General features: G+C 40.2%; 1 protein-coding gene across 4 annotated transcripts in view; it reads right to left on the bottom strand.

Moving 5' to 3' along the window:
* Positions 1 to 6,325: 6,325 nt before the first annotated feature.
* The window catches only part of slc16a4 (solute carrier family 16 member 4), a 43,029-nt gene continuing 35,381 nt past the window's right edge, over positions 6,326 to 13,973 (bottom strand). For all 4 annotated transcript variants that reach the window (XM_088640332.1, XM_088640333.1, XM_088640330.1 and 1 more), the window contains 2 exons: positions 13,854 to 13,947; positions 6,326 to 11,253 (listed from right to left, as the gene is read on the bottom strand). In XM_088640332.1, the coding sequence (XP_088496458.1) occupies positions 11,048 to 11,253; positions 13,854 to 13,947 (300 nt within the window). In that variant the 3' untranslated portion in view covers positions 6,326 to 11,047. The remainder of the gene's footprint in view (positions 11,254 to 13,853; positions 13,948 to 13,973) is intronic.

A 13,973-nucleotide genomic window follows, 5' to 3' on the forward strand; every position in this document is an offset into this window, starting at 1 on the left:
TCAGATAGCTGTTAATTTTTCTTAGTTTTTGGAGGAAAATAGGTTAGACTCTTAATGTTACTCTTAAAATAAATTTGATTTACTACAGGAAGGTTCACGAAAAGAGGTGGTGTGGTATACAATTCATATGCTGTTAATAGAATTTCATTCACCCCCAGTCTTCACATACCTTGCCCCATTTGTATTGTATTAGCTTAAGGTAAGTTGTAACCATTATTCTCTTTTGAAAGTAGACCTACACAGATTACATAATCAGTGCATTGCATAGGCATGATATACATGGATGTAGTAGCACATACAGCAGGCTGAGGCCTGTGAATTATACCTCCAACGCCTTCAACGGGGAATGTCTGGTGGAATACCAGCAAGGTCTGATGACAGATACACAGGAATGTACAGGAATTGCTAGGCTGCAGGGTCTTTATGCTCTTCAGGCCTTTCATTTATGTTCCAGGCAGCCTCATTTATAAATAGTACCAATCACAGCCATTCTGTCACCTCAACTACTTTTAAGATTCAATTATAAATGCCTCAAAGGATGATTAGTGCAATACAGCTGGGATATTTGTTTAGTTTTTTATGAAAAGTCATCTTCCCTTGAGACTCTTAGCTGCCCACCAAAATTTGCCAAGAAGGTGGTATATTGTACAATTTACACTAAGCTCCAGAGTCCCTTGCGCTGCTGTCCTAAAATAATTCATTATTTCCCCCAGTATTTGTGGTGGCTACATGTTCTATATTATATATTGCTGTCAAGCAGGGCTTTCAGTCACAAAGCAGGTATGATTTAAACAAACACATGCCCTTATGTTGCAGTTTTCTTGCTAAAATCTGCTCAGGATGTCCTAGCTGCCCCCTTAGGCTTTGTCCAGGCCACACCTGCTGTGCTTGGCTGACTGAGGCCATTACCTTGCCATGTTTGTTTTGCTAGTATTTAGCGCCCTGAGTTGTTCATTGTAAGAGACATGATGGGGATGCAGGTCACATTACATCATGGGCTCACCAGTGCTGTGGGGGAGCTGGGCAGTTGTGCTGATTTTTCAATGGACAGACTTATTTCACTGTCGGGGCTGTACTCGTGATACTTCTGAAAGCTCTTACTATGGTTGGGCTATTTTAGAAGGATGTAATCTTTGGAAAATGCTCCAAAGCTTGCTACCGGAGAGTAGTGCGCCAAAGTCTGTTCGGCCGGAATTTATTTGTTCCCTTCGGTGCCTCGTAGGTCACGTCTTGGCAGGATCTGTGTAAAAGTTTCTTTTCTGGAGCGCCCAGTTGGAATGCAGATAGTATCGGTGAACTAAGAATTTTAGCCTGCCAAAGAAAAGGACCTACAGCAATTAAAATAACTGAATGAAAGGCTAGAATGTGGTATGCTACGCAGCTCACTCTAATAATCACAGAAAACAAGGGCAGTATCCATCTATGTAAGCAGGCCCGAATAGATAGTCCCTGTCTTGCTGTCTGACCCTGGAGAATGCTCCGGCATCCTTGAAGGGCTGTTAATCCCTATTCTCCTGCTTTCCGTAGTCACTGGCTGGCAGGATGGATGCGTTTCAGACACCCACTTATAATCACCGTCGTGGTCAGAGACGGTGCCAGCTGCCTGTCCCCACGGACCAGATTCCGCCTGTTGGAGTTTCCAGAGTCTTTCAGCACTCCGTCACATTTGCTAGCTGTTCAAGCTGCCTGTGTGAAACGCCTCTCAGCTGGCTACGGATCTCTGCCTACTCTAGTTGTTCCGTCAGTACAATGGTTTACTGCTGTTAGCTTCTCACTGCGTTTCCCTTCCCAGTTACAGAAATGAGTTATGTTTTTTAACGGCAAGAGAACACAATGGGGACTCAGCTCACAAGTATCGCAGCTCAGCTAAAACCTGTGGTGCTTTAAGGAGATTGCCTCTCCTGCTGCTAACTTTCTGCTAATTTCATCTGGCAGCAAGGGGCAGTAAGTATGTCCTCTGTAAATGACAAGGTCGACAGTGTTTAGTTTGCATTTAATGCTTATCTTATGTCCGATTAATTTTTAGAACATGGAACTCCCCCATTAGTGTGAAGTCTATTTTTCCCGGTGAAATGCAAGAGACCACCTTTTCAGAATTAAATAAATATTTCAAAAGAGAACTGGTGGTTTAAGGACAAATCAGTGGTCAGCGGGGTGGTTCTTAATGATGGGCCCTGCATTATAGTGACAGCGATTGTGGTCTGTAGACCCCAGCTTGCCAATAATCTCTTTCACCTTTCGCTCTACAGCCAGCGCTGTCTCCTAGTGCTTACACTTAGGAATTTGTTCTGCACCATGAACCCAAGTGTGTGACCCAATTGTTTTGTTGTTGTTCTCTTCCTAAAAGGACTTCTAGGAAATCTACCGTCGCAGAGGACTGAACGGAGTCCTGCTTCGCTGAGGTGGAGTGAAAAATTTCAGAAATCTGCTCTGTAAGTAGCAGGTACTGTCAGAGCAATCTCTTTTGGTGAGGAACATTTTAATCAATGTTGCTCATTATACTGCTGCGGGCTCCCTCCCCCCATACGCCTTGTGACTGCAGTAAGCTGGGAAAGAAGAAATCTTTTCACGTCTCCTGCTGGGCATTCCAGCCAGTTTCGTCTGGCTCTTATTCAGCTGAACTCGGATGTTTTCTCTTGGGTCCGCTGCAAATGCATACTCTTACTCTGCTTTGAGCAGTTTGGGGATACAGTGAGCAACCTAGGAAGGATGAAAGCTTGTACTGAGTGAATTCACCTCTCTCGCCAATACTGTTTCTCCTCCTCCCTTTTTTTCTGGAGTAAGAGGCACCATTTGACTTCCATCTTTTTGGTGCTCATATCCTGTAGGCAGATTCATTTCAGCATCCAATGCTTATGTTCAGGAAAATTATCATTTTCAATATGATTTCATAATCTAATAGTAAATAATCAAATGAGTGACATGGCACACCCGGGAGAGAAAACAAATACCAGAATTCTGCCATTACAGTGATAAAACCCAGCAGCTACAATGCAGGACCATTTAGAATTGTATTATGGGAAGAGGACATGAAGACCTGAAAATTACAACTTGGCTTTAATGAATGAGCCGTGATTGAAAACCACATGACTCACACTTTACAGTCTTGTAGTCAAGGAGGTCCAGTAAGGAGTAAGTTTGTGAAAATGTTGACTCATCCTAGCCAGGACACTGTAGCAGCTGAAAAAGGTGGAGAGACTGTGGTTTGTGTAAGCTGACCATACCTTGCAGTGCTTTGTTAAAGGAAAAACAAATCCAGTGTACTGAAAGCAAAAAAGATTTTAAAGTGTCTTCTGGGACTTTTAAGTGGGCCATTCTGAGTGATCATTGCGACATATTACTATTGTTTCAGGGTTTTTTGACAAATGAAGGTGTAAAATGAAGATACTGTTAAGAGTGACCAACGCCTAGTCTACGTTGTGATGTTTTAATGCAGACCTTGACGTCAAAGCGCTTGCTTTTTTTTTCCAGCTCCTGAATGCTGCTGAGCTAATTCCCTGGCCGCTTGCAAAATGGGAGAGCAGCTCATTGATAATGGTATCAGGTAATCGGGTAAATTTGTTATGCAGCAGCATGAGGAGAGATTTAAATTTTTCAAGTACTAAGAACAGAATTGAAAGCAAAACAACACCGAGCTGTGTAACATATGCGGTTATGCTGATTTACCGGTTTCTGTTTCATTTAATAAGGTTTCACAGCACTTTCGCTAATCCATTACCTGTCAGTTCTCTGCCACTGTGGTCATTAATTGGTTAAATATGCTGGAATGCTGAAGTATACTTACTAAATATACTATGGAGCAGAAGGCACCATAGTATATTTAGTAAGTATCGGGTTTAAAATTAGCACCGTGGTTTGGTTTGTTATTGTCTGTACTGTAAGGATATTATTGATTTGGTTCAGTGTGTACGTGCTTTTGTCTTTTTTTCCCAGTGCTTAGCCATTGGCTTTTTGTTGCTGCAGTGGCAGAGCAGCTCTGATCTCATATTTACTTTTTTTACATACATTTTCTCCTGTATATTTCTTAGGATGTGTGCTGTTTCTCAACGTTTTTAGTCTTGGAACAGAGAAGACTACACAGGGAGCCAGTTCCTTTATTCAGAATCACCTGAGACATTAAGAAAGTCAACCCATTGGACTTTTTCAAAATCAACAATAAAACATAAACCAGAGGATGGACACAAGTGAAAACTGTGAAAGTGCATTGAAAACTGACAGGAGGCACTTCTTTACCTAAAGGGTTGTGGGAGTCTGGAACAAACTGCCCAGCCAATATCCTGAATTCTTTCAAAGAACAGCAGGATAAAATATTTGGATTAATTAGCTACCAGTGATCAAATGTGCTAGATCAGCCAAATGCATATGTGCTTGTTGTTAGCCTGAATCAGAATGCAAACATACCATCGCTTTTGAAGCATTTTTCTTGCCCTGGAAAATAGACTGTAAAAAGAGCTCTCAACTTCAATTTACAGAGCTCTGCAATATTGTGAAAGGCTTTTAATGTATTTTAACCGGTCATGTATTCAGTATAGTTCACTGTCCTTTTATGTATATTATGTATATGTACATTACAGCTAATTCTAAAAATTAAAATAATAATGTCCTATGATGTCCACTTTTTTAAAACAAACAAGCATTTCAGTTAACCTTTTAAGGTAAAAGGCTACTTGAATTTTAGGGTGCTAAATTCTCACATTATTTGTTCTCCCACAGAAATTAAATCAGAAAGGAAAATTCACAGAAAACCAGAAGGTGAGTACACGGTCTTTCTATAAATTGGAATTTGGTTTGTGTTTCAGTTTTATTCAGAGGAGCCATAAAAAACATAGAGTAAGATTCTATTCATTTGAAAGAAGTAATGCTAAATGTTTGAGTGTTTTTGTACATCTTAATATCTAAATAAAAGTGTATTTCTGCAACATAGCCTCTTGTTGTATTATTACAGTAGTAAACAGCAGGTACACTCTCTGTGGCGTATTCACTGTAAAATAATTAGCTCAGAGAGAATATCTCAGACATTCAGAGGGGTCATCGCAGACAGTCACTGACAATCTCCATTTTTATCACTACAGTATTGATTCTCTATAAAGAAAGAAAAATCTAAATAGTCAAAGGAAGATGCTCTAATCTAATAGGGTGAATAGGGACTGGGGTGTGAGAGGTTAATGAACATTTGCCTTACCTCTAAGGAAGCAGCAGAGGGGTCTGAGCTCTCAGGCTCAGTGTAATGGAGAATAGCAGAGTCTGGGACTTAACTTGAACTACTGGCTGCTTTAAAATGGATTGCAGGTTATCAGCTTTTTCTTAAAAATCTCTCATTTGCCCATCCAAAACTAAGGGGTTAATAACCAGCTGATTTCTCAGTAAATATGCTGCTGGTGATGCACACCAGTTAAGTCTGGAATTTCATTTTAAATTGTAAACGTTTAGTTCAGTAGTTCAGTGACCTAACTGTAGAAGCTTAGTTATAGAAAGGAAAGGGTATTTAAATCTTGTCACTTTCACTAGACATGTTAAAAATTTGTATTTTTTAGAAATTTTTATGTTACAAAGGAACAATAATAAGTGCCTTAATTATTTTTTAAATAAACCATTGGCACTTCTAACAATACATGTCAGAATTTTGTTTTACTCCACTTCCAGAAGGCTGTAGATTTTCATTGTTCCAGAGCTCTTAACCAAACTGATCTAATTGTTGGGTGTTCATTTAACAGTTCCCAGCTGTGTTAGGTGCTAGAGATATAAAGAAACTTACAAGACCTGCTTGGTTGTAGTGCTCCAGTGCTGGAATTGTGTGCCTCTGGATGAATTAATTGCCTCAGATTGGATAACATACTTCTGCTCTGGCCTGAACACATGTAACAGTGACTGTACTGCAAACTGAAGTGTCTTTTCAAACAAATTAGGGTCTAAGAGAATCCACTAATTATGTCAGCTGAGTTAATTGAAGACTTAAGCTGGAATGAAAAACAATTCTAGGAACTGGAGTTTGACAACCTGTACGTTAAGAGGAATCTGAAGAGAGAAGCTGTAGGATAGAGACCTTTAAGCAGCAGTATTGTTGAACCCTGGCTTGTGATTTAGATGGAACTTATTCGCAAATTGTTCAAGCGTGAGACTCTTGAAATCTGATCCACAATAAAAAAAAAATAACTCATGAAAAAAATCGTAAAAAAGTGCAGGATCTGGTAAGCTGGTTTTAGGAGGTGAGTGGTGGAATTTTAGTCTTTGTTTTTCTGAAACAAGTAAAGCAGCCTGTATCCCTCACAGCCCTGGACCACTTCAATCCAGCAGGTCTTGGTAAAATAAACTCCAGAACAACCCATACATGTTCAAAATTTTATTAACATCAACAGTTGGTACATGTTGCTAAAATTAAGACAACCCATCAAAAAAGGTTTTGCCCCAGTCCCCAGAATCTACTGAGCCCAGTAACCACCTGTGAGGCTGAGATTTCTCTCCTGCAGGGGGCAGACTTGAAGAATCCAAGGATAGAGTGGAGTATATATAATAACCTGAAATAACAGTTCTGGTATCACAAAGCTGTCTTCAGCTTTTCTGAGAAACAATACTCCTTTCATTTTATCGCAGCAGCCACTCCAGTGTGGAACAAAGGAACGACTTTCATTCACACCTCACTCACACTTGAGAGTGGATTAACTGGAATCAACACCTGTAACCAAAATACGTAGCTGAACATTGAAACGCTCCCGCGAAATAAAAACCTTCCAGGCAACAATGGAGAAGAATGAGATAGAGGTCACTACAGGTACAAACCCCTCAGAGCAACTTTCAAAATTACAGATATTTCATAAATCAAAAAGATATAAAAACACACGCATTTTATAGTATCCACCAGTATTTTTAAACAAAACATAGGATACTTTTAATATTTTGTCTAAGGCATTAAATGGGTAAAAACAATACTCTTGAAAAATCATGTGTGTATATATAGTGAGGTTTCTATATACACACGTTTCTATGCTTTTAAGCAATTTCAAGATTTCTAAGCAAAAGAAATAGCTGATTGTGAACAGAATGAGTACAGTATTGTTGTCCCAGGAGATACAACAATAGAATCCCCCCCCCCCAAAATGTATACGTTACAATACAATAATCATGGGGGACTACTGAATTAGGTCCAAATAAAATGCTACATGCATCAAATTTCTTCGTTTGCGTCGTGCTACCACTAGAGGGCAATAATAAATAATTGTGCTGCAATAACTGCAGTTCAATGTATTTACAACTCTTGCAATACTATAAAAAAAAACAACCTGCAGTGATCATGGCACACGTGTGGTTCATTCTTGAGTGAAAATGTGTTGAGAGTAACTGATCTAGGAATTTGCAGTCCTTCCTCGGACTCTGCATTTACTTGCACAACTATTTGGTAAATGAAAAGGAACAAAAATGCAGATTACACCTTTGCAAGTCAACAAGGAAGCATCACTGAGTTCCAATGGATCCTGTTGTTTAAAAAGAAAACTAAACAATTTCGAGAAGAGCTTTTTCAACAGACTGTATTTTGGCAACCTTTGAATAAATACACACTTAAAGGAATCGAACGTTAAGAGCTGGGCGTATACACAATATATTGGTCTCTTCTATTCACATAGTTGCCGGAATTCAAACCCAAACAGCACTCATGATCATATCAAAGTATCATTAGCCACCAATAAAATGCCCACTAAGACCATGGCATAAATTATTTAAAACAATGTCGGGCTACATACACAGTAACACATGAAAGTTCACGCAATACGTTTGCGGTGTTTCTGTCATTAGGTCTTTATAACACATCATGAGGAAGGAAACCTCAGGGATCTGCTCTTCAAAGAAGGAGATAAAGAATTTACTAATGAGATGGGAGCTTAATCTTGCAAGATCCCAGGAGGTTACAGGCACTTATAGATAGATTTTCTTCAACGTAAGTGTGCTAAGAATTAATCAAAATTTGGAAAGCTGCAAAACGGACAATAGCCAAAATTTGATAAAAGCAATATATCACTAGTAAGGGGGCGAGAGAATGGTCTGAAGGTCTGGAGCAGAAGTGTCCAATCCTAGTTCTAGAGGGGGCCTGTGTACCTGTGGGGTTTTCAGGGCTCGTAAAAGCAGCAGCACCAGAAGAGCTGGGGAAAGAGGCTGTTAAACTGGTCCCAATAATTAAACGATGATCTGGACAGCCCTGCTCTGTACCTTGGTTCCAGCAAGTAATGGGCAGTTGTACTACTGTAGCCCTATAAAGTGAAGGGCATTATTTATTAACATACAGAAAATAGAGGATAGTGGAGAAAACAAAAGGGGGTTTTATATTTGAGGCCTATTTCTACATTTGTAAAGAGCTTAAAGCATTTTTTTTTATTTACAGGGTTTTTGGCATCAATAACAAATTGATATATGAATTAGTGACCGATACTGATATGACTGAAATCTGTTACACTGTTGTTTCCACCTGTGTCTTCATCATAAACTCATCTAATAATAGCTTGTAGTTTTTAGTGAGAAATAGAACACATTCTTAATTGGCACTTTGAGGCGAGACTGCATAACCTTCTGTATGCTGAAGGTGTTGTAACCAAGGCCAGAGTGCAAACAAATTCTAGTCAAGCAAGTAGGTTGGTTACAGGCATTTATTAGCACCAGTGATCAAGGGCCCAGTTGGAACAAAAACCCAGGGACTCTGGGATTCCTCAGGAGCTGGATTGAGAACCACTGGCCTGAGTGAAGGCAGAAAAAGAAGACAGTCATAGATTTTAACACGAGGCTGTCTCTTGGGATTGATGTCAGATGGGGAACATGAAGGACCATTGCAAGGCACTCTCCCAAATCCCCTGGGCCATGAAGGATGACGACAGCTAAACAGCGTGTCTTCAGCAGTGTCCGTGTACAGTGCATAACACATTCTACTTTCTCATTTTGGGTACAGAATCGGAATTCTGTCAGAGTGTGTAGACCACTTAGAATGGGCTGGTTTCCCTTAACAAGGACTCTCTTTTAAATTTGCCAATCAGTCTGAAAACAGAAAAGCTGTTCAGTAGTTTTTCTTCTTTATACAGTATGTATAAATGTAATTTCATGACCACATGACACAAAATTCCTCCAATACAATCACACGTCTGCTGGCCTGGTGGAGGTGGTTAGGGTTCAGAAATACACTTCCAAACCAGGCTGTATTAAGACATTATGTGCAATGGGCATTGTTTATTTTGGTTTAAGACCCAAGAAAGGCATTGTGCAAGTCCTTTCAGCACAACTAAGACAAAAAGTGTACAGGAAAGGCACTCAAAGTCACACCTAGTAAAAAGAAAGGCATCAGTAAATATGGAAAAATTGGAACTGCCATGATTAAATTTTTTGAGTGAACTGGTACATCACCCAGGATACAGATGAAGCTGTACGGATTATAATTAAAGACCCATATTCTAGAGAAATGTCATGTTCATAATTGAAGATGAGCAGAAAATATAATGAAATGAGCAAGTTTAAACCGATAGTTTTATGACACATACCTACTTCTTGGCTGAAGAACAAAAATTGGATGCAATATACATTGACATTGATTCAAATTACCTAGAAAAAATGCACCTCAAATACATTTGGAAGACTCAGGTAATTGCAACAGCTGGATGAGAGGGTGTTGTGTGAACTGTGTGTTTCCTAGGTTACATTTTTCATGTTGCACTTCAGTTGCAAAGCCTTCTCGAGAGTTAAATGAAGCAGTTGCAGAGAATATTAGGCACAGAATTAATAAGAATTTAATTACATGTGGTAGAGCTTTCTGAAGGTTTGTTTTCATGACCCCAACTGCTGTTCATTAAACCCCAGAAGCCTTGGCTGAGTTTATTTAACAACTCCATCTTTGGTTTATAGATTTATATTCTGTCCACTTACTAAAAAAAAAAAAAAAAAAAAAAAAAGAGAAGAAAAAATCCTAAATGTGTTTTGGCAATGCTAGGTTAAAAGACAGAATAAAAATGATAACGTTCATTAAAAAAATCTTCCTCTCCCATTTAAAAATAAACCCCAGAAAATTATTCTGCCCTAGCCCATCTTCTTTTTCAATAGCACTTATTATTACATTTGGTAGTGCAGATTTAAAGGCATGCTTTCATTTCTGTTAATGAATTCAGTGTTCTAATGACACAAGTGTAATACATACAGTATATACAGTATCTATTGAAGAGAATGCCTGCACAGCCAAAGAGCTCACCAGTACCGTGCAAAGTCTGGGAGGAGAGCTCAAGGTGTGCTGGGTAGCTACTGGGAATAGGTCATGAAGGTGCTTCAAGAAAGACAGGAAAATGAATTCAAGCTTCTTAAGACAAAGTCTGACCATCTCACATTAGTGGTAACATGATTACTTGCAGCGCATATGGTCTAGGTTGAGTCCGAGTGATGCTGCATCTGAAGACCTGAAGATTGCAGGTGAGCACAATTGTACTGCAGGTTAAGGTAACAGCCTGGGTTGTTGTTCAGAAAGATGCATGGCAGCGCTGCAGGAATGCTGGAATCGACAGCTCGTACAATTCTCAGTTTCAACATTTTTTTCTCTGACAGTTTTGCGTCTCGCTTCCAAGGCGTCTCGGACACTGCCTTGATGCCCCAGCTTTGGGACTCTCGCCATCTTCTCCGTCTTGTTTTTTTGAGGACCGGGCCAATCAGGGGCAATCACGGGCTTTCTGAAGAGTTGCAAAAATCAGCGAGAATCATTTTCTGGACTTAAAAATACAAATATGAGAAAAAAAATAATTATGATTGTAGTCTCGGTGCCTCCAAAAACGTACATCTGGTGCTTATCCAGACGATGGAAAATTGGATTTTCCTTTTTCTTTTGCTTTCATCATCCATGTGATAGAAGAGGATGTTTACTTAGAAAGTCATGAATTGATTTTATGTCTGGGTTCTTTCCGATATCAAAGGTCCTACCTTTCCCCACGGCAATGAAAGCCTGGGAGCCCCAGTGATGCCCATGTGACTTTCCCAGTCCCACCCAGCTCCTCTCCCCAAGGTTCGGTTTGTGCAGCAGGGTTCCGGTCCGGTCCTGTTACACCACCCCATTCTTGGCAGCGTCTGAGACGAAGCAGCCATTGGTTCTGCACTCGGGCTCTCCGGATCGGGCTGCCCCCCGCCTCTTTGCCTTCCAGCTCCGGGCGAGGGGCTCCAGGAAGAGCGAGATGGAGGACAGGAGGTAGCACACCCCCGCCAGGTAGAAGGAGCAGTCGTACGTCTGCGTGTAGTCATACAGCAAGCCTGGAACATACGACATGACAACACGGTCAGTGCCACTGACACTGGAAGTCTCCACCACTGCACAGCAAATACTGTACACCTGCCCAGACACAATTGTCCCAGACTGCTGTATTAGACACAATTAAGTATATCGGATATAGAAGACTTACAGACACTTTTACCCAAACTGATTTAGAGATTTAGAGAGACTTAGTGAACTATACATCAATTACAACCCCTGCAAGGTACCATGAAAAATAATTGTCTCCTTGGACCAACCAGCCTCAGTAGCAGCACAAAGAACAGTATGTATATACAGGATGTACTGTATGTATATGCATTCATCTGCCTTTCTTCTCCTACAAGGTAGTATTATGCATTCTCACCACTAGAGGGCAATCACAGTCCAGCAGCTGTCCAGACAGCTGGGCCAGGCAATGCGTTTCACCCTCCTGTGTACCCAAACCTCAAAAGGTCAGATCCTGTGGTTTTCCTGGTAAACTCAGCCACTCTCTATTTCCAGGACATATCCTTCTCTTTAATTGGGGCCCGTCCTGAGCCCTGGTACATTTATAGTGTCGTAAATCACACCAAACTCTGCAAGTCTGGCTGGCTGGTGCCGTTGAGTTCACGTGGGATGCCAGGGAAGTGCTTTCCTTTAACGAAGAGGCCAGGGTTCACTTTTCAGCCCTTCCTCAAAGCCTCAAAGATCATCTTTCATTTCTCTCGCATAAGGCCAGAGGCAGGCAGCCGGTTACCCCTAGGTATTTCTAATGTTAGAAGATTAGAACGTTTAAATAGGTTTAACTGAAAGAAAAAAAATCTGACTTAAACCTAAATATCAGCAATATGTATTTATGGGCTGTGAAATATTTCACATTCCACCACCAAAGAAGCTTGTCCTTCATTGGGCTTGGCTCCTTCTGGCATTTTATATTTAATAATGAAACACTGCCTTTTAAATTGAAGTCTCTCTAAAATAAACTTGTTAATTATCCATCACAGCTGAGTGCTTCATAATTTCCTTTCCTCCTCCTGAAAACTGTAACACCACCACAGCAAATTTCAACTGCTAAGCTTTATCAATTAACACCGTCATTTCCTAGTTTAACAGAGGTGATCAGACAGGTTAAAATTTAAAGAATCTCTTACCCAGTTTGATCAATGCTGGGATGTGTTACTTCTAAGATTGAAACTATTTAGTAAGAAACAAACAGTGGAATGGCTGACAAATATTGCATTAAATAGAGAAGCCACCTGCATCCTCAGTCAGACGCTGCTAACATAACTAATGCATGTCAGACTTGGCTTCATTTAAAACAATGGAATTCAAAGAGCAAGCCTACTAGAATGTCCCATAATGACAGATGCCTGGTTACCGGCTGCCGGGCTGGATCTATCAGATTGAGCAGTTCATGCTGAGGTCAGAGCCAGAAGTTCAGTCCTTGCTACCACTTTATTACCCGATTTCTTCTGTGCTTCAGAATAGGACACAGACTTATACAAGTTAATATGGAGAGACATTGCAAATGCAGAAATGGTATTGGTTCCATCATTCATTACATTTTAAACCCTGTCTGTATATACTGTATAATGGAACAAACATTTACCCAAAGGGTTGTGTGAGTGTGGAACAAGTTATCTAGCTATGTTATTGAAGCCTAGTGTCTTTCAAGAAACAGCTGGATGAGATCCTTGGGACAATTAATTACTACCAAAACGTCAGATGTGCCAGATATGTAACTCTTTTTATGTTATTATATTAGTCTGAATCATCGTATTAACTGATTCATTTTTGTTTGCTACTCTTTTACGCTCTTTATTTGTTTTAGTTAATTCATTTCTTTAAATATAAGTCACATCATTTGAGAACAAATTTTGTTGATTAGTAGTTACCTCCTAGAGTTGTTCAGACAGCGGACAGCACACAGATCAAAGCTATCCTGGGTTTAATGAGATAAAAGCTGCTGCATATGTAACACGCTTTCAGGTGATACACTCTGCTTCTCTCTCTGTGACTGCCTTGGCTGTTATCAGTGAAAAGACATGGGTGGAGGACACCTTGCACGCAGCAGTTTCAGTCCCTAGATGGATAGCAGACTGCCCAAATCAATCCCATCTGCTTGTGATCACAATTCTCACCATCTCTATGCAGACTGACTTAGAATTTGCCTCTGTTGCTCTCAGGAAGTGTGCATTTGTTGTTTTGGTTATTATTGCTGGTTCATGGGGTGGTAAGTTTTGATTGCTGTAGCAACCCTGCAGGCAATACATATCTAATAAATATCTATAAATATCTAAAGATCCCTGTCATTACTGAGGGATGTTGCTTGGTTTTCCTCTTGTCAACGTGCAGTAAAAAAACATTTGCATGAGCACATGTTTTCAAAGACAAAAAATGATTCAGTTTTTCTAAAAACTGTACTGTGCAGTCCCATAATGAAGCATCAAAGATTCCAAAATGGGGGCATGAAGAGGTTAGGGAAATAAAATAGGCAGTAAAAATATTATCGCATCAGGAAAAATATTATTGCATAGACAGTCTTTGGAACACACACAGGGGGGCCTATCCACAAACTGGTTTCGGGACATACCAGTGATTGATCCCACCCATCATTTACCTGCAGTAGGTGGTCCTGTGAGGCAACCAATCCCTACAAAGAACATGGAGAAGCCCATTGAGTTGTTCAAGTTTTCCACCCCAACAAGATCTACCTGAAAAGGAAACACAGTAGCAACAA

This window comes from Lepisosteus platostomus, chromosome 7 (assembly GCF_059453375.1).
Source record: "Lepisosteus platostomus isolate fLepPlt1 chromosome 7, fLepPlt1.hap1, whole genome shotgun sequence".
Lineage (NCBI taxonomy): Eukaryota > Metazoa > Chordata > Actinopteri > Semionotiformes > Lepisosteidae > Lepisosteus > Lepisosteus platostomus.